Below are 24621 nucleotides of genomic sequence, written 5' to 3' on the forward strand. Positions count from 1 at the left end.
GCTCAAGGTTGACTCATCCGTCCATCCTTCCGAGGTCAGTAAAATGAGGACCCCAGATTGTTGGGGGCAATATGCTGACTTTGTAAACCACTTAGAGAGGGCTGTAAAGCACTGTGAAGCGATGTATAAGTCTAAATGTTTGTTTGTTTTTGTTTGTTTATGTTTTATTAAATTTGTATACCGCCCTACTCCCGAAGGACTCAGGGCGGTGAACAGGCACAGGATAAAATACAGAAATACAAAAGTTAGAAACAATTTAAAACCAAATTAAATAATCTAGCCCACGACAATTTAAAATCCCAATAATTTAAAAACAAATTAAAATTTCAGTTTAAAAATTTAAAAGAAAGGGGAGAAAAATTAGGCCATGCTATTTCTATTGCTACAGGTAGTCCACAACTCTAATTCTAGTTGTTAGAACATGATAATCATTACGCAGGACATCATGTGACAGTTTTATGACCTTTTTGTGGCAGTCATTAAGCGAATGCCATGGTTGTAAAGAGAATGCTGAAGTCATTAACTGAACCCATTGTTCGCTATGACGCATTCATAAGCAAATGCCGGGTTTTCAGTCAAAAAACGTAAATCATAGTTACGTGAGTGCGGGATTCTGCAAATGGTCAGCTGGTTGCTGAGTCTCCAAAATGTGGTCACATGACTGCGGGGTGGGGGATAGCCATCTTAACTTTGAATCTGGGTTATACAGAACTTTGGGGGGGGGTCTGTCATAACTTCGAATTGAAGAATTTCGTTAGAATTTTTACTAACTGATAATAAACATTTGTAGTAGTTCGGAGAACAGGTAATAACATTGGCTGGCCACGCCCCTGAACCGGTCCCCGGCCCGGTCGCTGCTCGCTTACCCCACCCACCTCATCAGAGGCTATTTTTTTTTTTACTTTTAAAGGTATTTTTTCTGCAACCTCTTCGGCCGAAAAAATGCTTTTAAAAGTAAAAAAAAAAAGCCTCTGATGATCATGCAGCTCAACTGGAATCATCAGTGGCTTTTAAAAGGATTTTTTCTACAACCTCTTCGGCTGAAAAGGTTGTAGAAAAAATGCTTTTAAAAGTAAAAAAAAAAAATTGGCCACACCCACCCAGTCACATTACCCTCCACCAAGCCACACCCACAAAATAAGCCATGCCCACAGAACCGGTAGTAAAAAAATTTAGAGCCCACCCTTGGGTGAAATCCAGCAGGTTCTGACAGGTTCTGGAGAACCGGTAGCGGAAATTTTGAGTAGTTCGGAGAAGCAGCAAATACCACCTCTGGCTGGCCCCAGAGTGGGGTGGGAATGAAGATTTTGCAATATCCTTCCCCTGGAGTGGGATGGGGATTTTGCAGTATCCTTCCCCTGGAGTGGGGTGGGAATGGAGATTTTGCAGTATCCTTCCCCTGCCACACCCACCAAGCCACACCCACCAAGCCACGCCCACAGAACTGGTAGTAAAAAAAATTGAATTCCACCACTGATATAACTCCAATCATGGCAATATTCCTGATTGAAATAATTGCCGTGCCTTATTTATTTATTTATTTTTGATGTTTTGAATCTATGGAGATTCTCAAGCATCCAGATCCTGGTTGTCCAGAAGGATCTTCTTGGTTTGTTTTGTTGGTTTTTTTGTTTTTTTTTGTTTTGTCCTTGAAAATCAAGGGAAATGTTAAAGATGTTTTGAATCCTGCCAATCTTTGGAGGCATTGTTCCAATCAACTTCGGGAGCTTTTCAAAGGATTCCAAGCATTTCTTCTTCAATCTGTTGTAATGGGAATACACCGTGTAACCTCCTCTCATTTTTGCTCTTCTCTTAGGATGTCACATTTACTTTGTTTCTCTCAGTCTTTACTGCAGTTCTGGGTTTTTTCCAATATGGCTACTGTATTGGAGTCATCAACGCTCCTCAACAGGCAAGTCAATTTGATTATTTACATGTGCATTCATATCATAGCCATATTTGGGACTTGGGGCACCTTAACTATCTGGATATTTTCAGGAAAGAGATACTGGGCTGTTCCACCCCCAAAAAGTGTCACTTCCGCTTACAACATTAGGCAAAGCAATATAAAAATGTATGATCCCTGCTACAGGTAGTCCTCGATTTACGAGCACAATTGAGGCCCAAATTTCTGTCGCTAAGCGAAACATTTGTTAAGAGAATTTTTCCCTGTTTTCTGACCTTCCTTGCTTGTTAAGTGAATCACTGAAGTTTGTTAGTAACGTGGTTGTTAAGGGAATCTGGCTTCCCCTTGCTGGTCAGAATGTCACAAAAGGGATCACATAATCCCAGGACACTGTAACCATCATAAATATGAGTCACTTGCCAAGCATCTGAACTTTGATCATGTGATCAAACGGTCACATGATGCTGCAACGGTCGTACCAGGGGTGAAATGCTCCCAATTCGGACCGGATTGCCCGATCCGGTAGCGATGGCGGCGGGTGGTTCAGAGAACCGGTAACAAAAATCCCTGAGCCCCCCCCACCATGCTCAGTTGAGTCACATGATCATCAGAGGCTTTTTTTTTTACTTTTAAAAGCATTTTTTCTACAATCTCTTCTGACGAAAAAATGCTTTTAAAAGTAAAAAAAAAGCCTCTGATGATCGTGCGGCTCAGCTGGGATCCTCAGAGGCTTTTCAAAGCATTTTTTCTGCAACCTCTTGGTCAAAAAGGTGGTAAAAAAAATGCTTTGAAAAGTCTCTGACGATCCCAGCTGAGTTTTTTAAAAAAACCTCTCTGACAATCCCAGCTGAGTTGCTTGATCGCCAGTGGCTTTTCAAAGCATTAGAAAAAATGCTTTGAAAAGTTAAAAAAAAAAAAGTTGGTCACACCCACCCAGTCACATTACCTCCACCACCACCAAGCCACGCCCACAGAACCGGTAGTAACACATTTTACATTTCACCCCTGGGTCGTATGTGTGAAAAACAATCATAAGTCGTTGGAGATTCTCAGTCATCCAGGTCATGGTTGTCCCAGAGGTACTTTTTCAAGAGGCAACTGGACTTTCTTTCTTGTTTTTCTTTGAAGACGTTTCGCTTCAACTCAAGAGCTGAAGAAGCTTCTTGGATGAGAAGTGAAACCTCTTCAAAGAAGATCCAGAAAGTCCAGCCAGTGGCCTCTTGAAAAAGGATCTTTGGGGCGATCGTAAATCATGTTTTCAGTGCCGCTGGAACTTCGAACGGACACTAAATGAACTGTTGTAAATCGAGGATTACCAATATTGGCTTGGATCTAATTAATGTAATACAAATCAACACTTAGAGGACAGCATCCATATATCCATTTATTAGCACACTTTCTTCCTTTGCAGCGTGAGAGTGATTGAAGCTTCCAGTTTCAGTTCAGCATTGTTTCATCTGCCCCAACAGTTACAATTAGTTTTAACCCAGCATGATTTGAGTAAGCTAGGGCCATGCACCCCAATTTGACACTTGAGAAAAATAAAAGGACAAAAAATGCATTCAAGTGCTGCCAATCTCTTTCATCGTGTTAGGTGTATTCTATGCTATTTTCCACGCACGCCTGAAACGTAACAATTAGGGAACCAATTTCAGCAACGAGAGGTGTGAGAACTCCCAATTAGTACAAAACTTGCATGGTTTTGCATGTAACCACAAAGCTCCTTTTCCTGAATAGGTTAGCACTACAGGTTGAGATATCTGGGGGGAAAAGCTATTGAGATAGATAACACTCAGATATATTTCTTGTACTAATCGTGATCCTCATTGCCAATTCCTAAACACCAATTTCAATTATGTATTCTTATTAAAAGTTATTTATTTATCACACAAATTTATACAGCTGCTCAACTCTCACATGATGACCAGGGCAGTGGTGGGTTGCCCTCGGTTCGGACCGGTTTGCAAGAACCGGTAGTAAAACAGGCGGGAGGCTCTGCCTACTGACCCGGACGTCATCATCAGTGATCTGCGCATGCCGACCAGGGGTGGGTTCTACTTACCTTTACTACTGGTTCGCATCGTGCCTGTGCGCTCTTCTGCACATGCGCAGATCACTTACGATGACGTCCGAGTCAGTGGATGGAGCCTCCCGCCGGTTTTACTACCAGTTCTTGCAAAACAGTCCAAACCGAAGGCAACTCACCACTGATGATGACTCTGGGCAGCATAGTACAGAATTGGAACATTGATCTGGAAGGGACCTTGGCTGTCTTCTAGTCTAACCCCCCTCCTCATGCCAGGAGACCTTAACATTCACAGTTAAAATTCACAGTTAAAAACTCACTGTTTAAACCCTGACCCTAAAACAATTATGTTTGAAAGAGCCTAAAGAGCCTTGGTGGCGCAGCAGACTAAAGTGCTGTTAAGTAGCACCAGCTGCCTGCAATTACTGCAAATTCAAATCTCACCAGGCTCAAGGTTGACTCAGCCTTCCATCCTTTTGAGGTAGGTAAAATGAGGACTCGGATTGTGGGGGCAATAAGCTGACTTTGTATAAAAAAGAACACCGCTTAGGGGGGGCCAAAAGCCCTACTAAGCAGGTATATACAAAAAGTATGAAGGCTATTGCTTAACTCATTGTAAGCCGCCCTTAAATAAATAAATAAATAAATAAATAAATAAATAAATAAATAAATAAATAAATAAATAAATAAATAAATAAATAAATGAATGAATGAATGAATGAATGAATGAATGAATGAATGAATGAATGCAGATTTGGAACGTATATTCTAATAGGTATTCTTAGTTGTTAAAAAAACCCAGACCCAAAAGGTGGTTTTTCAAAAGGCAACTTTCTTTATTTTTCCTTTGTTTCACTTCTCATCCTGATGGGCAAATTCAGGTTGTGAAACATGCACTGTCCAAATAAACTTAGTTTTTAGGAGTAATGAAATGACTAATGCATTTTTGTTAACACAGATCATAATGACGCACTATGCAAAGGTCCTGGATATTGAAAGTACTAAAAATTCCACTGGCAGTTTTTTAATTGAAGAAGTATTGAAAGATCCAACGCTCATGATGCTTTGGTCCTTGTCTGTCTCTATGTTTGCTGTTGGCGGGATGATTTCCTCCTTCACTGTTGGCTGGATTGGGGAAAACATGCCACGGTGAGAAACATTTTTCCTTGTTGGGTTTCATGTCTCGCTAGAAAAATAAAATGGGCGTTCTGTGTGAATAAGAAAATAATGAAAATCATTCTTATTGGGTTCTGACCACCAATGACACATTGCAGAAATTATAACGAGACGATAGCTTGAGAAAATTTAAGGAAATAAGGCATGTGAATGACTGTCTATCTGTCTGTCTGTCTGTCTGTCAGTCTATCCGTCTATCCATTCATCCAGAATAGAATAGAATAGAATAGAATAGAATAGAATAGAATAGAATAGAATAGAATAGAATAGAATAGAATAGAATAGAATAATTGTCACTTTGAATGTACACTAATTGGCATAGGTTAAAATGAAATTTCGTTGCATACAGCTCTCAAAAGGTCACTACCTCCAATATACACTACATAAACATGACAAAATAAATAAATAAATGAATGAATAATTATGCATATACCCACATATATTATATGATCCAGAGAAACAAGACAGTCTAGTTCGGATGTATTAATTCAGATGTATACATATACGTGGTGAAAAAAATGAATCTTGCAAGTTTACCAGCACAGGGAACAAAGTTGTTACAGAATCTGGTAGTCCTTCTAGAAATACTTAGAAACTTCTGTGTTGTTTATCTATCTGTCTGTCCATCTGTCCATCCATCTATACATCTATCCACCCATCCAATGGTGGGATTCAAATAATTTAACAACTGGTTCTCTGCCCTAATGATTTCTTCCAACAACCAGTTCACCAAACTGCTCAGAAAGTTAACAACCGGTTCTCCCGAAGTGGTGCGAACTGGCTGAATCTCACCACTGCATCTATCTGTCAATCTGTCTACCCATCCATCCATCCATCCATCCATCCATATATCTATCCATCTATCCACTATCCAACCAACCAACCAACCAACCAACCAACCAACCAACCAACCAACCAATCATTTATATGGCCAGCCACTGGCCATGTGATTTTGGGTATTGAACAATCCTTTAAAAATAATACCGTGTTTCCCTGAAAATAAGACCCTGTCTTATATTTTTTTGAACCCTGAAATAAGCGCTTGGCCTTATTGCCACGTGCTCAAAAGCCTGATTGGGCTTATTATCAAGGGATGTCTTATTTTGGGGGAAACAGGGTAACTAATCAAAAACAACATATCCTATTCTGGGTGACACAATCACATCTCCAAAAATGGGTTCATCCAGCATCCTGGCCCACAGCTTGGAAGGAAGAATTAAGTCTTCCATGCTTTGCAGGGTCAAGAACATCCAAACTTCAGGAGTTATACTGTTTCATAAGACAGGCACTGCAACATAATGTAATATCTCTTCTTCAAGGACTGCACTGGTTACTGATCAGCTTCTGGGTGCAATTCAGGTTGTCATCTTCAAAACACTATATTGTTCAGAGTGTGGATATTTATGGAATAAATAGATATTTATTTATCTACCTTGTTTCCCTGAAAATAAGACCCTGTCTTATATTTTTTTGAACCCTGAACCCTGGCCTTATTGCCATGCGCTCAAAAGCCCGATTGGGTTTACTATCAGGGGATGTCTTATTTTGGGGGAAACAGGGTATTCCAAGTGACTTTCGTCCAATAAATTCAAGCAGGATAGGTGTGTTCTAGGATTTCCGGCTGAGGAACTTCTCCATACATCCTGGAGATGCAAAGGATGGAGATTCAAAGAATATCTCCATCCATATATCATTTCCATAAACTAGGTTAATGGCTGCTAGTTTGGTTGATGTTAATGATGAAGCAGCTTAATGATATAATATATCTCAATAACTATCCTGAGAACAAAAAACAGAGAAGTCAGTTGTCTTCATGTTCTGTTTGTCAGTTTCACAAAATGTCTGCTTGACCACATAGCATAGCTAGGCTGGGGAATTCTGGGAGTTGAAGTCCACATATCTTCAAGTAGTCGAGGTTGAGAAACATTGCTTAAAGGATTACTCTGGAGAGGATACTTCGCTGCCCATACTGCAAGACAGGGGGACAGAGACCCAGGGATGGGCTTCAAAAATTTCAGCAATGGGTTCTCTGCCCAGTTGCTGAGTGGGCGTGGCCATGGTGGGCATGGCCTAGTTGGCCTCCTGCACCACGGCAGGAGGGGGCATTTTCGCCTTCCCAAGGCTCCGGAGGCTTTCCTTGAGCCTCTGGGAGGGTGAAAACTGCCTCCCCTGGGCTCCAGATGCCCATTTCCGGCCTTCTGGAACTTCCGGGAGGCCTGTTTTTCCCCCCTCCCCGAGCTTCCACACGGGTCCTGCACTTACCTTGCATCTAAAACGGGCCGCGTGGAGACTCCTGGGAGGGGCAGGGTGGGCGGGGCCAGCCAGAGGTGGGATTTGGAGGTTCTCCGACCCGGCCATAACATTAGCTATGGGTTCTCCAGAACCCGGCGAACCCGTAGTAGCCCATCCCTGCAGAGACCCCAAGAATAAGTTTTCTCAATAGTAGCCCTCTCTTTTCACAAAAGCATTATCTCCTGCAGTCACCCTAACATTTTTCGGGAAAGTGATAAAAGACTTTCTGTGGGACTGCACGGTAGGAAAAGTTTCAATTAGGACAGGAACAGGTTTCCACGTTTCATTTTCCAAAGCCTTTTTTTTTTTTTAGTCCTGTGTATTATAAGCCTCCCAGAATTGCCAATGCAGACAGCGCACAGAGATTGGAAATAAAATAATGAAACAGTGTAAATGCCACAATGGATGAGATGAAAAGAATAGCAGCTATAATGAGAAAAGAGGATGACAGAGCAAAAAGCCTACTCTGCTACCTCTGGGAATTTATTAGGCCGAGGAGTGAAGGTTGAAGGAAGGGAAGCTAAAGGGTGCCTGCACTTCACCTTTATTAGAATAATTAAAGCACTGATACAGGCTACCTTTTATCTGGGCTGTGCAAATGTAATAAGACTGAACCATGATTAAGGGACTGAAGAAGAAAGGGGTATATTTACACAGGATGGCTGCTACGAAGTACAGCTTAACTGAGGCTACAAGGCCACCTGATGACACTTCTTTTGAGAGGCATAATGGCACACTGTCCATCGATGTTTTATTTTGTGGCAGCTGTGTGATGTGAGTTCACCACTGATAACTAACAAGAGTGTGGAAAAACCCCTTCTGTGTTTTGTAAGCCAGTTTAGGGATTGTATGGTTACTAAGCTAAAGCTAGTCCTCAGTTTATGACTAGTGGCTTAGTGACTGTTCAAAGTTGCAATGAATTCTACCTTGGGGTTACATACCCAGATTCAAAGTTCTAATGGTTGCTACCCAACACTCCCATGATCACAGGAGTAAACTTTGGCACATGTGAAAACCAGCTGGCTGGCATGCCGGAACCCGGAAGAGTAACAGGCAATGGCTCGCGTGCCCGGAAAGATAGATCTGTGTGCCATTTCCAGCATGCGTGCCATAGGTTTGCCATCACAGCTATATACCAACCAATTCATTTTATTTTTATTTTTTTTAAAAAAATATTGATTTTCAAACATTAAAAATACCAAAAAAACAAAATACAAAAATACACACAAAAAATTTTTTTTTGCAGGACTGTGACCATTTACACAACATATCACTAAAAAATTCTTATGCTCGATACATTTTACTTCATCTAATTCTACTATGTCTGAGGCTGTTTTATTTTTCTGTTTTCAATCCATTTGTACCATTTCTCCCATGATACATAATACTCAAATTATGAGTATTACATAATACTGATACATAATACTGTCATTCCTTTCAATTCCAATGTCAGTTTATCCATTTCAGCACAGTCAACAAAAATTTTAATTATTAAGTCATCGGAGGGCATCTTTGCATTCTTCCAATATTGTGCAAAGGCCAATCCATTTTATGATGGTTACAACTTACAGTGATGACGGGCAGGCTCCATTATGGTTGTAAATCAGGGACTATTCTGTATAGATTTTGGTTTTGTGCCATATATGAGCCTAGCCAATTCAGTTAACAACCCCTCATGAAAGGCAAGTAGTAAAACCTGCCTGTAAATTACAGCAGCAGCAGCCTTAGACTTAGTTAACGCAGAAGTAGTATAGTTTTAACCAAGGTTACTTAGTCTCTTCAAAGGAGACTCAGGTTGGTGAAAAAAAAGCCCTGAATTTTGAGAAGGTTTGACAAAAATAGGCTGCCTACCCAGCAATGTTCAGCTTTTTATCTACTATGGAGGTCCTTTCACTGTTTAGACATCAGCAGATCAAGTCATTTTGGATACTAAATTAAAGATCTAGTTATTTTGGGATATTACTGTTTTAATTTACCTTTATTAATGTTTTAATATGCCTTTATTATATTAATTGTTTAATATACCTTTTCCTGCTACTCTAGAGTGAGAGCCATGCTACTGGTGAATGTTTTTGCAGTCTCTGGGAATATAATTTTTGTAATGGCAAAAAGTGGCCCTTCTCACATCCTGGTAATTATTGGAAGAGTCTTAACAGGCTTGCATGGTGGTAAGTTAAAAGCTGGTTCTCAATAGAGCTTTTCTCCTCGGATTTTTCCTGACACTTCCGTGATTGTTTGCAAATGAAAAAGGAACAGGCTGCATTATCAACTTGGCTGGGAGCAGTGATTCTCTAGGGTTAAGGCTTTTCCTAGTTATTCTGGGGATCGAACCAGGGATCTTCTCTTGGGGAAACAGGCACCCCATCATCCATCACCATCAGCAAGGCATTTGACAAAGTAGACTACAACCTACTTCTTGGTAGGCTAGAAAAAAGGACCAGAAGGACCAGGGGAGACATGATAGCAGTGTTCCAATATTTGAGGGGCTGCCACAGAGAGGAAAGGGTCAAGCTATTTTCCAAAGCACCTGAAGGCCAGACAAGGAATAATGGATGGAAACTGATCAAGGAGAGATTCAATCTAGAAATAAGGAGAAATTTTCTGACAGTGAGAACAATCAACCAGTGGAACAGCTTGCCTTCAGAAGTTGTGGGTGCTTCATCACTGGAGGCTTTCAAGAAGAGATTGGACTGTCATTTGTCAGAAATGGTGTAGGATCTCCTGCTTGGGTGGGGGATTGGACTAGATGACCTACAACGTCCCTTTCAACTCCGTTAATCTGTTAAATCTGTCATCCAGATTCTGAAATTAGCATATGGTATACATGAATTTAAGACAGAAAAATCTGAGTATAAGGAGATGACAGAGAAGTAAGATCCAGATCCAGCAATCTCAAGCTACTGTTAGAGCTGTCAGTGGTTGAGAGGATTACAATAGAAACTGACAACAGTATCTGGTGGAAATCCGATAACCATCTGCTGAGGGGACCTTCCAACTAATGCTTGCATTCAATAACAGCAATGGTTCTCAACCTGTGGTCCGTGGATACTTGGGGGCCCACAATGTCATTATAGGAGATCCATGATGGCTTGAAGAAATGTTATGACTTAAATCTTCAGTTAAGTCTTGTGGGGGGGGGGGTCTGTGGTCATGGTCCATGGCCACAAAAGATATTTAAAGTGCTGAAGAGAAGGTTGAGAACCACTGCAGATAAAACCCAGATAATTGTACCAAAGAACTAGAAAAAGGGATAGGCAACGTATTGCCTTCTAGCATGGTTCTAGATGAGTTGTTGTTAGTTGTAAAGTCATGTCCGATCCATCGCAACCCCATGGACAATGTTCCTCCAGGCCTTCCTGTCCTCTACCATCCTCTGGAGTCAATTTAAGCTCACGCATACTGCTTCATTGACTCCATCCAACCACCTCATTCTCTGCTGTCTCCTTCTTCTTTTGCCCTCAATCGTTCCCAGCATTAGGCTCTTCTCCAGTGAGTCTTTCCTTCTCATTAGGTGGCCAAAGTATTTGAGTTTCATCTTCAGGATCTGGCCTTCTAAAGAGCAGTCAGGGTTGATCTCCTCTAGGACAGATCGGTTTGATCGCCTTGCAGTCCAAGGGACTCGCAGAAGTCTTTTCTAGCACCATAGTTCAAAGGCCTCAATTCTTTGGCGCTCAGCCTTTCTTATGATCCAACTTTCTAGATGAGTAGAGCAGCTCAAATCCATCTAGAGATTGCGTTGAAAGAGACAAGGACTTCAGGAAAGCTAGAACCAAGGTGACAATATGCAATCAAGAAATAGTAAATTTAAAAAATTGAAAGTGTTCCAAATTTGGCCAGCGTCTAAAAACACTTTCTTTCCCATATCAGTGCCATGTTGTGAGAAACAATATGCTGCTATCAAGGAAGAAACCACATGAAGTCACCCACGCATAACTTAAAGGAGTATTTGGTTTTATTTACTAAAACATCTACATTCTTGAAAGAGATAGAAGTTCTCAGAGTTTTTTTAATGTTTATATGACATATTTTTTTGGAATATGATTTTCCACCATATTTTAAAGGCGTTCTTAAGATAGCTGGGGAAATGATGCTTTTGATGATTGAAGATGCTACAGTCAGTGCTCCTGTCTGTTTGTATTTGTCCAGGACTCTCATCTGGACTTGCTCCATTGTATGTTGGAGAAATAGCTCCAACTGCTCTCCGTGGAGCTCTGGGCACCCTGAATCAGCTGGCTATTGTTATAGGTATTCTCATCAGCCAGGTAGGTAAGACTGCATGGAGGACTCAGTATCCATGTAGCTAAATTGTGCTATCATGACTCTTTATCTGTACTTTAATTAAAAATTAATTCCTAGTTTCTTGATCTGGTTATTGCATGCATTTATTTATTAAGCATATTTATGTTTGAGACTCTAGAAAGAGTGCAGAGAAGAGCGACGAAGATGATTAGGGGACTGGAGGCTAAAACATATGAAGAATGGTTGCAGGAACTGGGTATGTCTAGTTTAAGGAAAAGAAGGACTAGGAGTGACATGATAGCAGTGTTCCAATATCTCAGGAGTTGCCACAAAGAAGAGGGAGTCAAGCTATTCTTCAAAGCACCTGACGGTAGGACAAGAAGCAATGGGTGGAAACTAATCAAAGAGAGAAGCAACTTAGAACTAAGGAGAAATTTCCTGACAGTTAGAACAATTAATCAGTGGAACAACTTGCCTCCAGAAGTTGTGAATGCTCCAACAGTGGAAATTTTTAAGAAAAGGTTGGATAATCATTTGTCTGAAGTGGTGTAGGATTTCCTGCCTAGGCAGGGGGTTGGACTAGAAGACCTCCAAGGTCCCTTCCAACTCTGTTATTCTATTCTTATACATCAAGATTCCAAGTAAAAATACATTTTTTAAATATCTGAAAGCAAACAGCAAATGCTTGCATCCATGCATACCGACAATGCTATAGTTTCTATTGTACAACTGTTTAAATACACCCAGCAATCAGCCAGTCATCAGAAAATTTGGTACCAGTTGCAGACAATATTTCTCCATCTATATTCATCCTAGGAAAACAGAGGGACTTCCTGAACAGTCTCGAAATTATAGGGTCCTTGGTGCTCTCTGAATCTTTAAATTGCCCCTCAATTTGGAGCAGTGTGGACCAAAGCTGTTCTGTGTGAATCAGATATGTCAATACAATTGCACAATGATTGAAAGTATTTGTCTATGTGTCATCCTATCTGTGTGCCTGTCTACCTGTAAATACCCAATATGTAAATGTCTATGGAGATTCTCAGTCATCCAGGTCATGGTTGTCCCAGAGGTGCTTTTTCAGGAGGCAACTGGACTTTCCCCTTTTTTTTTTCTTTGAAGACATTTCGCTTCTCATCCAAGAAGCTTCTTCAGCTCTGACTGGATGGTAGGGAATGGAAGGATTTATAAGCTGTTTGCAAGGAATATAAATCCTTCCATTTCCCACCATCCAGTCAAAGCTGAAGAAGCTTCTTGGATGAGAAGCAAAACATCTTCAAAGGAAAAAAGGAACAAGAAAGTTCAGGCGCCTCCTGAAAAAGCAACTTTAGGATACCCAATATGTACAGCAATTGTATTGTTGGCATCACCATCAGAAGAAAAAGATTGCATCTGGATTCCACTCCTACTGAAATGAACCATAAGAAGTGTCCTTAGGAAAGAGTTTTATTGATGTCACCACTTCACATACTCTTCCTTATTAATGCCAGGAGTCTTGACTTGACAAGACTTTTATTTAAATTGATATATACCATTCTATATTTTTTCCAGGTTTTGGGACTGGATATTTTGTTGGGCACATCAAAATGTTGGCCATTACTTCTGTCCCTGTCAGGTGGTGCTGCTGTCTTACAGATTTTTCTGCTCCTAATTTGTCCAGAAAGTCCCAGATACATGTACATAAAATGTGGAGATGTTGAAGGAGCCCAAAAAAGTAAGAAGACTTCTTCCAACTTCTTGAAAAATCATGTTGACAAATGCGGGTCGTAGCTTCCTAGGAGAAGTGGAACTTAGTTTGGATGAGGATAGTAGTATATTTGACTCTAATTAGTTTCGCTCTGAAGCAGGGGTGTCAAACTTGATTTCATTGAGGGCCAGATCAGGATTGTGTTTGATCTTGGGGCGCTGGGGCGAGCATAGCCAGGTGGGCGTGGCCAGCTTGATGTCACTCATGTCAGAGGCACCTGTGGCCAGAGCGCTCTGCCAGCAAAAACGGGCTTCCGAGTTCCGTTTGTGGCTGTGGCAGCCTCCTGCAACCCTCTGTTAGCAAAAGTGGAGCTCGAGGGGGCTGCATGTGGCCCTCCCAAGCTCTGTTTTTGTTGCCAGAGGCACCGCTTTGCTGGCTGAGGAATTCTGGGAGTTGAAGTCCAAAAGACTTAAAGTTGCCAAGGTTGGAGACCCCTGCTCTAAAGGCTTTTGCTTGCGTCCTAAGACCATTGCTCTCTTATAATCCCTTCTTCTCCTATAAATGTAAACAGAAACATCACAGCTTCAGGATTAAGGGCTATATAAGGTTTACCCTTTTACCTGGCTTCTTTGTGTTTCCCCAGAGTTTAGGCTCACCTGGCAATTGTTCACTTAGCAATTACTTTGCTTTAAGATCAAGTAGCTAGTCATCCAATGACATTAAATGAGGGCTACCTGGAGCTCTTTTCCATAAAGAAAGACTTTTAACATTTCCTTCCTAGATTTACTAAAACTGAGAGGACAAAACTATGATCCCACCAAAGAAATTGAGGAAATGGAGAAAGAGAAAGAAGAATTGTCAAAAGAAAAACCTGTCTCCATTTGGCAGCTGGCTACAACTGAGACCTACCGCCAGCCATTCATAGTGGCCATAGGCGTTCATATTGCTCAACAGTTTTCTGGAATTAATGCTGTAAGTTTTTTTTTTTTTGTTTTGTTTTTGCTGATGGGTATTGTAGAAAGTTAGCACCCACCCCTCTCCTAAAAGAATGAAATATTTTGAGAAATATTTAAAAGGCAGAATATTATATTTCCCTAAAGGAGAAACATATTTTTCCAGAGAGAAAGCAGCCTCCACCTTTCTTAATAGCCCTCAGCAGATGTCAGCACTTAAAAGATAGACATAGCTCTATTCATAAGCAAATACGCTCACCCACGATCCAACAAAGGTAGGATTAGCCCTCAGCCACAATAGGAATTGCCCAATGCCCCTTCATTGCATTACCCTCAGAAACTTCAACCAAACTTAGCTCAGACAAACTCCTAGGATTTGTACATGGAACCATGGGAGTCTGACAACAGCCAATAAAGTAACATGTTCTTGCACAGGAACAGAAAGCTCAAGTGCAAAGCCCAAGAGAAGGTATAAACCCCACCACTCTCAACTCCATGTGGTCAGCTGCACCAGAACCCATATGGTTCTGTTCATCATTAAACCATCTCTCCAATCAACCTCCATGCTTCCAGTGTCTTTCTCCCGGCTTGGAACTGAACCAGATGGATATTTATTCCAACAGTATTAATACTAAATGTTTACTTATATCACTTATACACAGCTATCTGGGAGTGTTATTCAGCTGGGTGGGAGTTCTAGGCAATGCAATAACAGAAATGAATATCTGTAGCTCGGGGTTGAACTGTAAAACACTTAATGCTCTCTGAGCTTAGCTGTTCGCTTGCAGACATTTCATTACCTAACTCCATAATGTCATCAGTGCTCAATCCAATAATAGATTTCACAAGTGATAATTAAACCATAAGCACTGGGGAAATTGGTTGAAGTCAGCTCCAACATATCAGTAGGATTGTTAATATATTCTGGGAAATATTTCCATTTTTATAAATACAGCTGCCGGTTAATGTGCTAGCAGTCTCCTGAAATTTCATTTAAGTCAGAGACAAAACTTGCGTACACAGTGTGGTGAAAGGACTTTTGCTGCTACTAACAGATTACTTTTGTCTCCCTTGTTAGATTTTCTACTACTCTACTGACATTTTCAACAAAGCTCATGTTAAGAAGCCTATTTATGCAACCATAGGCGTCGGCTTTGTGAATACGGTGTTCACCGTTGTTGCTGTAAGTAGCAATAGCAATAGCATTTAGACTTATATGCCACTTCATAGTGCTTTACAGCCTTAAGTGGTTTACAGAGTCAGCATACTGCCCCCAATAATCTGGGTCCTCATTTTACCGACCTCAGAAGGATGGAAGGCTGAGTCAACCTTGAGCCGGTCAGGATTGAACTTCGGGCAGTCGGCAGAATTAGCCTGCAATACTGCATTCTAATCACTGCGCTACCACGGCTCTTTTTTCAGTGCCTTCAGACATTGAAACTTTAAAAAGTAAGCACAATTTATGTGTAATATGCTTGATGTGGATCCAAACTGGTGGCTGAAGTGTTATTTTATCCAACTATAATAACTGAAAAAAGTGACTTATGACTGTTTTTCACACTTACGACCATTGCAACATCCCCAAAGTCACATGATCAAAATTCAGATGCTTGGCAACTGACTCATATTTATGACTGTTGCGTGTCCCGGGGTCATGTGATCCCCTTTTGTGACCTTCCATCGAGCTAAGTCAATGGGGAAGCCAGATTCATTTTAACAACCATGTTACTAACTTAAGAACAGCAGTGATTCAACCGAACCACTGTGGTCAGAAAGGTTGTAAAATGGGGCAAAACTCACTTAGCTGTCTCACTTAGCAACAGAAATGTTGGGCTCAATTGTGGCCGTAAGTGGAGAACTACCTGTACTTTTTGTCTTATTGTTGTAGAATGGATAATGCCGTGTTCTGCCACTGAGTGGAGCTATAAAGCTCAACGAAGCCTTTTGTCCTAAGATGAGTCCCATGAGATAAAGTCCTGCATCACTGTTTCTCAGCCTTGACAAGTTGAAGGTGGACCTCAACTCCTGCTGGCTGGAGAATTCTTGGAGTTGAGGTCCACACATCTTCAAGTGGTCAAGGTTGAGAAACACTGCCCTAAATCCTTTTAGTCCAGCATTCTGCATCACGCAGTGGCCAACTGGGTGCATGTGGAAAGCTCACAAATCTAGATGTCCCCCAAGGTGATTTTTCAAGAGGCAACTGGACTTTCTGGCTTTTCTTTGAAGACATTTCACTTCTCATCCAAGAAGGTAACAATTTTTCCACTTTTTTTCCCTTCTCCTTTTAAAAGTCAAGACTATTTAGGAGAGTTTTAGATTTGCCTCAATACCACGAAATTGTCAACTAGGCTGATGACATATTCATCCATGGGAATAATGTTGAGTAGGAAGTGCTTGTTTATTACACAGAGCTGCTATTCTGTGCAATTCAAGTTAGAAGCATAATAGACAGGCAGAGCCATCTACCTTACGGTAGCTTGTGCCTTGCAGATGCTTTGAGGTTTGGTTCAAAGGTGGGTTTCAGCAGGTTCTGACAGTTCTGGAGAACCGGTAGCGGAAATTTTGAGTAGTTCAGAGAACCGGTAAATACCACATCTGACTGGCCCCGCCCCCATCTATTCTCTGCCTCCCGATCCCAGCTGATTGGGAGGAAATGGGGATTTTGCAGTAACCTTCCCCTGCCAGGCCCACCAAGTCACGCCTACAGAACCGGTAGTAAAAAATTTTGAAACCCACCCACTGGTTTGGTTCTTATGAACCCCAGGCTGCATAGACAAGAAGATGAGAAATTTTAATGAAAAACATCTGGAGGATACACCAAGTGCCCCATCCTGACCACAATTCTGCAGTTGCTCTTAGGGTTTGTTTTATAGATTGTGGTTTAACAACCTTTCTTGGAAATGTTACAATGTGAGACTACCAAGCATAGAAGACTTCTTCCTAAGGAATTTAGCATTACAGAAAGGAATGGGACTTGCATCTGAAGAAATCTAGGTAGGATTCCATGGAAACAAAGAAGAAATATTAGTTCTTTTTTTTTTTTTTTTAAAAAAGATCAGGACAGCTTTGGACATTGTCCCAAAGTTTGAATTATAAACTGTATTTTTCCCCTTCTGTTTCGTTAGAATCCTAGTGTTCTATTAACCTTGGTTCTAAATAGCAGTTTTCAAATTTTGTCTTTTGACAACTGAGGTAAAATATGTGGTCCTGGTTCCAACCGGTGTTTATTTTTCTCTACAAAGCTTTTAAATATTATCTGAACTTTATCAGAAAATCAATGACTGGTAGTCCAGACCAACAGGTAGACGTAACCATTTATTTGAACTTTGAGCGCTGAAGTAGCAGAAAAGAGCTGCTACTCAGAATAAAATGAGCTGAGGTCAGCAATTCGATAGATGGGATATCAGCCAAGAGACGATGATATAGGATTACAAAGTTCCCCCCAAGGGGTGAGACATTTTAAGGACAAGACTTTTGTGTTTTATTTCTTTCAAATATGAACCCCAATGACGAAAGGTATTGTTGTAATCCTTGATTTGTATAAGCAGACTTTTGTTTTTTTATCTCTCTGCATGAGAAAACCCACCAGAGATTAGGATTAAAAGTATGGAATTTATAACCACCAGAGACGGTTTTTAAAGGGGACTGGACACCTTCACGAAGAAGAGAGCTGTCAATTATTACAAAAGTCGATGACCGATTGCTATCTTGGAGCTACTGAGTCCGTACTGTGATCTTAAAACACAAGGATGCATTCAAAGACCATTTGTTATCATTCGGATAGGAAAGAAAAATTCCCCGAATTGCTAAAAGTAATTTTGCTTAATTTTAAAGCAGTCATAAGCTCTGCTTCATCAGAGATGCAAACCAGCTTCAAAGCAAAAATAGGCTTGTCAGAGCAGTAAAAATAAATAAATATAATAAAACGCCAACGTTAGTCCCTCATTCATGTTTAATGGCTTAAAGGAATAGAATACGGTATTCTCTGAGCTAGAGAATTCCAGAGATGGGGGCTATACTGTAACAGCAAAGGTCCTCTCCGTGGAAAATAGATTAAAGGAAAACCAAGTGAGTTTTCCCCCTCCATTTTTTGAGGATTTCCTTGTTTTCCAAAGTCTGTTTCCATCCTCTACCTCTGTGCATGTGACAAAACTGAAAACAACTATCTTGACTCATGTAGAAAGTGACTCTTGGCCTACAATCCAGACTGCAGCCTGTTTACGCAGCTTCTAAAAACACTACCCCAAAGCTCTACGATGTGATAAGACAGAGGATTTTCAGCTCTGTTGATCTGTGTGCAAAGCCACTTTTTGTGATGGACCCAGGGGATTCCACATGCAAAAAGCTTTGATACTCACAATATAGCTTAGTTCCATTGCCCAGTTGAAGTTGACTGTTCAATCAACAAAACTTAACTCTTCTTTCCTCTCTCCTCAACACCCCTCCCCCAACCCCAACCCCCCCACTTTCAGCTTTTCCTGGTGGAGAAAGCAGGGAGACGTATCCTCTTTATGGCCGGTCTGTTAGGCATGATGGTGTGTACCATAACAATGACTCTTGGGCTCCTACTTCAGGTAAGATACCTGTGTCAAGTGTTCAGTTATTAGTTCTGTCAACATCCACTATGTTTGAACATCTAATCTCTCTAGCAGAATGTCACTGCTACTTGGTGGTGAGCTATTTTGTTATATAGTGTAAATCATGTTGTGGATCATTGGCAACTTAATTTGCAAACCTCACCCTCCCAGTCAATTCCTTTATCCACATCAGAATAAGCACATATTCTACTCAGTTCAATTAACAAAAAAATAAACTCCTTGATATTTATTAAACATCCGTAAACAAGTAAACAATTATCCCATTAGTAAAATGGGATCACAGATAGACAAAAGCAGGAAATGATAGAAAAAGAGTTCACATCATCTTGTTTTTAAAAAATCAATCATAATAGAGCTGGAAAGCAGGAGACCCTATAGGGGTGGACACCCCTATAGGGGTGAAATCTCGCAGGTTTTGACAGGTTCTGGAGAACTGGTAGCACAAATTTTGAGCAGTTTGGAGAACCATTAGCGGAAATTTTGAGTAGTTCAGAGAACCGGCAAATATCACCTCTGGCTAGCCCCAGAGAGGGGAGGGAATGGGGATTTTGCAGTATCCTTCCCCTGAAGTGGGGTGGGAATGGAGATTTTGGAGTATACTTCCCCTGCTACGCCCACCAAGCCATGCCCACCAAGCCACGCCCACAGAACCAGTAGTAAAATAATTCTGATTTCACCACTGCCCTATACCATTTCAGACAAATGACAATCCAGTCTCTTCTTTAAAACTTTCAGTGATAAAGCACCCACAGTGTCTGAAGACAAACTGTTCCACTGGTTAATTGCCCTCACTGCTAGGAAATTTCTCCTTAATTCCAGGTTGCTTCTCTCCTTGGTCCGTTTCCTTCCATTGCTTCCTGGCCTGTCTTCTGGTGCCTCGGAAAGTAAATTGACTGCCTCCTTCCCGTGGCAGCCTCCCAAATGCTGGATTAGTGCCATCATGCCATCCCTAGTTCCTCTTTTTTCTAGACTAGCCAAATCCAAATCCTGCAACCGTTCTTCACAGGTTTTTTTGTCTCCAGGCCTCCAATCATCTTAGTTGCTCTTCTTTGCACTTTTTCCAAAGTCTCAACATCCTTTTTGTAATGTGGTGACCCTTATCTATATCAAAAGGGATAAAACTTTGCAGAGCCACTGGAAACATTAGTGCAGGTTATTAGCGTGGACAACTCAAAGAGGGATTTTGTTGGGCCAGCAGCAAATATTTTATGTATCTTAACAGTAGAGACGGAAGCATCAGATGTTTCCTTCTTCTGTTCTGCGCCATTAGGATCCTCTGTCTCAGGGTTTCTCAGCCACCGAAGCAGGTACCACTGTGACTGATGATCCACTGGAGTCATTTAACTGGGACGTGAATCCCTTCTCCAGATCAAGAGGAAACGAGAAAGAGGAGAGCAGAGCAGCAAGAGACAAATGTCAGCATCTAATTGCATGTGCTGATGCAAAGGGAGCCAAGACTCAGTAACAGTAACAGAGTTGGAAGGGACCTTGGAGGTCATCTAGTCCAGCCCCCTGCTCCCCTTAGTCCAACCCTGACCACTGACATTGAGCTTGCCAATCAGAAAAGAACTGCCGACCTTTCTGATCGACAAGCTCAGTGTCTTAGCCACTGAGCCACCTAATCAGAGTGTGTTTCTTAAGTTGGAAACTGAAATATGTATATATGGAAAAGCTCTCTAGAAAAACACCATCTGAAATAGAATTGCTGTTCAATATTGTCCATACGTACAGCTAAGATATTGCGATGGAGTTTGGACTGGACAAATGTGCCACCCTCACCATCAACAGGGGAGAAAGTAATATTTGTATCTCTCTCTTCTGAGAGCTTAAAAGAAGACGGATGGTGTAGAGCGGTGTTTCTCAACCTTGCAACTTTAAGAGGGGAGGGCTTCTACTCCCAGCATTCCCAGTATTCTGGGAGTTGAACTCCATACATCCTAAAATTGCCAAGGTTGAGAAACGCTGGTACATATCATTGTTGGTACAACTTGAATGCAAACATGAAGCTTTTTTGGAAAGTAGATGGAACTGTTTGCAACTGCCTCATTCCAGATTATAATTTGCTCTCTAAATATAACCTGTAATAACCATGGGATTCCCAGGTGGCTGCCAATCCAAATACCAACCATGCTGACATTTGGTATCTTCCAAGTCCAGATAAGGTCAGATAAATGCTACTATCCTTTGAGATCTTCTACAAAAGCAGTTGAACCTAGACCCCCAGCATCTTTCATCATTGTCCATGGCCCCTAAGATGGCTGGAGTTTTCAGCAACATCTGGAAGGCTTCAGGATCTTCCCCCTTTCAAGTAACCTTAACATACCTGTTATCTTTCATTAAATAAAATAAAGAAAATGACTGTTATGTAATGCCATCTAGCCTTTGGCATGGAATCACAATACTAGTCCAACTTCAACTCTCGAATTATCTACACGGGATATAAATCTAGTCTGCAGACATAAAACCCAATACACACCGGCCAAAATAACAAATAATTAATGAAACCATGACATTTGACCGTGTAAATAAGTTTTGCACGTAGCCACACAGAAACACGATGGCCATTCAATTTTTTCCATTAACTGTGTCTGAAAGCTGATGATGTTGTTAATATGGTTCCATCTGCTTTTGTTTTCAGCCCAAGATTGAGTGGATGAGCTATGTCAGCCTGGTTTCCGTCTTCCTCTTTGTGTCCTTTTTTGAAATTGGACCAGGTCCGATTCCCTGGTTCATTGTTGCAGAGTTATTCAGCCAAGGTCCTCGCCCAGCAGCTGTTGCGATTGCTGGATTTTGCAACTGGGTCACCAATTTCTGCATTGGAATGTTCTTCCCATACTTGGCTGTAAGGAAACTTTGCCATTTGTTCTATAATGCTGAAACTACACTGCTGAATGATTGTCCAGGAGTTGCCGTTTAAAAATAATCTTCTGTCAATCATTTTATATCTAGCTTGTAGATAAAGTGATCAACGGAATATGATCTTTTTAGACTTTACCATGACATCAAGGTAGGAGTGGATTCCATACTGGATTCCATAGAGCATCATGACTAACATTAAGAGATATCTTCAGCTTTATCTGTTCATGATGAAGAGATGCCAACAATATTGGATTTGGGGCCAGGATTAGTACCCTGTTTCCCAGAAAATAAGACCCAACCAGAAAATAAGGCCTAGCATGATTTTTCAGGATGCTCATAATATAAGCCCTATTCCCAAAATAAGCCCCAGTTAAGATCGTCAGCAGATGGAGGTGTTTAGTATTGTATTTCCCCCAAAATAAGACCTAACCGGAAAATAAGCCATAATGCGTCTTTTGGAGCAAAAATGAATATAAGATCCGGTCTTATTTTGAGGGAAACACAGTATACTGTAAGAAGTGCACTACAGGTAGTCCTCAATTTACAACATTTCATTTAGTGACCTTTCAAAGTTACAACAGCACTGAAAAAAGTGACTTACTGTTGTGACTCCGACCCCCGAGCCCGTCTTATCGGAGGGTGTGCGTGTGTGAGACAGGGACAGAACACTTACGACCGCTTTTCATACTTACAGCATCGCCATGATCATGTTATCAAAAACCAGAAGCTTGGCAACTTTTTTTTTTTTTTTAATTTGATTTATATGCCGCCCTTCTCCGGAGACTCAGGGCGGCTTACAATGCGTTAAGCAATAGCCTTCATTCTTTTGTATATTTTATACAAAGTCAGCTTATTGCCCCCACAAACTGGGTCCTCAAACTGATTCATATTTATGATGATTGCAGTGTCTCAAGGTCATGTGATCACCTTTTGTGACCCTCTTACAAGGAAAGCCAATGGGGAAGCCACATTCACTTAACAATGTGTTACAAACTGATTCACTTAATAATGGTGCCAAGAAAGGCCATGAAATGGGGCAAAATTCACTTAACAAATGCTTCACTTAGCATCATAAATGTTGGGCTCAATTATGGTTGTAAGCCGAGGGCTACCTGTACATAGTGGCAGAAATGTAACACTCCCTACAACAAATACCAATTATACCTCAATGCAAAGGTATAATATAATACCTCCTCAAAGTTCACAGTCTTGTGAACTTTTCCCAGTTCACAAGACTGGGAAAAGACATGGATGTTTTCAGAATTTTTCGTGACCTGCTACCTACTACATGCTCCCAAGTAGCTTTTCGCTTTCAGATCTGAAGTGCTGAACAGTCCTAGCATTCAAAACATGTGAAAGATGCTAAGACTGAATAGCTTGATCCAGACCAGTATTGTCTATATGGAAGATGTTAGCAGCTCACCTGAATTATGGATACAGGTCTTTTACATTACCCACTACTGCAATTTTCTATTTTGAAGGCATATCTGTGGCCTAGGAGGAAGCTACAGCTCCTTCATATCATGGAAGGTATCAATTGGATGGGAAGAGGATAAGGGCAGGGGTGGGGATTCAGCTGGTTCGGATCAATTCGGGCGAACTGGTAGTTGCCACCTGCGGGTAGAGAGTGGGCCCGCCCGCCCTCCTGCCCGGGCACAATCCTGTCCTATATCGCTGTGTTTTTTGATACTGCACGGATGCATGGACAATGTGTGAGCGAGCGAAGCTATCCGTCCTATACAATTGCTGTGCTTTTGATGCAGCGCAAGTGAATCGAGTGCGTGTGCGCGAAGCATATGAGTGAAGCAAGTGTGAGCGCATGCTCATATTTTCGATTCTGGGCGAACCGGTTGTTAAATTATGTGAACCCACCTCTGGATAAGGGGCATATCCCAGTTAATAATATGCAGGAAATCATGTCCTAATCTGGATATATCCAGATAAAAAGATTCCAGGTAGCCTAGGATGGAAACAATTCTTCTCTGGAAGAACTGCTACCAGATTTCTACCACAGACTATATGTCTATAGCGATACTCAGTAATCTGGGTCATGGCTGTCGCAAAGCTGGGATCGATATGGTGGAACTTACAGAGCTGTTAACAATGCACGAGTGAAACTATGCAAAGAGAGGCACATGACGCAATGGGAACGTATGCAAAAGAAGAATATTTCCATACAAACATGAGTTTATTGCTTCCTGAAATCAATTATGGTTTAAATGCCTTCTCTCTTTGTTTCTCGCCCATCACAGAAACTATTGGGTTCCTACGTCTTTCTGGTCTTTGCGGCCCTCCTCGTCATTTTCGTCTTATTTGTTTACTTGAAAGTGCCAGAAACCAAAGGCAAAACCTTTGAAGAGATTGCAGAAGAATTCCGCCGCCGAAGCAAGAAAGATGTCGGGGGACCAACTGAAATGGAGTATTTGGGAGCCAACCAAGAGGCTTAGAAGCATCGCCGGATGAGGAAGGTTTGGAGTCAACCCAGTTAGAAACTCTGGAGAAACAGGTTTAAGAAAATATAAATGCCTGGAAAGTTACATCTGTTCTCTGACTACTAGTGGATGATTTTGCAGAGCAGTCTCTTAATTTCCCGGTTCCCTCAGGAACATGTTGCGTTATGGAGTCTCACAAGCCTTATGCAAAAGAGGCTAAGGAAAGAACTTCAGGGAAGGGTTATCGATTTAATGGGGAACCTATATTCCCGGCGATCCATTGTACAGGTATTCCTCGACTTACAACCACAACTGAGTCCCAAATTTCCACTGCTAAGCAAGACAGTTGCTAAGTGAGTCTTAGCCCATTTTATGACCTTTCTTGCCACAGTGGTTCAGTTGAATCACTGCCGTCGTTAAGTTAGTAACACTGTTGTAAAGCAAATCTGGCTT

At 41.2% G+C, this 24621-nt stretch overlaps 1 protein-coding gene across 2 annotated transcripts in view; it reads left to right on the forward strand.

Annotated features, from left to right (window-relative positions):
• The window catches only part of SLC2A2 (solute carrier family 2 member 2), a 35730-nt gene extending 11457 nt beyond the window's left edge, over nt 1-24273 (forward strand). The window contains exons 2-11 of one of the 2 annotated variants that reach the window (XM_070946426.1): nt 1817-1912; nt 4891-5081; nt 9444-9568; nt 11547-11662; nt 13191-13353; nt 14108-14298; nt 15358-15462; nt 18752-18853; nt 21516-21719; nt 23989-24273. In XM_070946426.1, coding sequence (XP_070802527.1) covers nt 1817-1912; nt 4891-5081; nt 9444-9568; nt 11547-11662; nt 13191-13353; nt 14108-14298; nt 15358-15462; nt 18752-18853; nt 21516-21719; nt 23989-24183 — 1488 coding nt within the window. In that variant the 3' untranslated portion in view covers nt 24184-24273. The remainder of the gene's footprint in view (nt 1-1816; nt 1913-4890; nt 5082-9443; nt 9569-11546; nt 11663-13190; nt 13354-14107; nt 14299-15357; nt 15463-18751; nt 18854-21515; nt 21720-23988) is intronic. The other variant, XM_070946428.1, reaches the window with a different exon arrangement.
• The last annotated feature ends 348 nt before the right edge of the window (nt 24274-24621 follow it).

Source organism: Pituophis catenifer, unplaced genomic scaffold, assembly GCF_029215685.1.
Source record: "Pituophis catenifer annectens isolate HBS135680 unplaced genomic scaffold, rPitCat1.0.hap2 SCAF_6, whole genome shotgun sequence".
Taxonomy (NCBI): Eukaryota; Metazoa; Chordata; class Lepidosauria; order Squamata; family Colubridae; genus Pituophis; species Pituophis catenifer.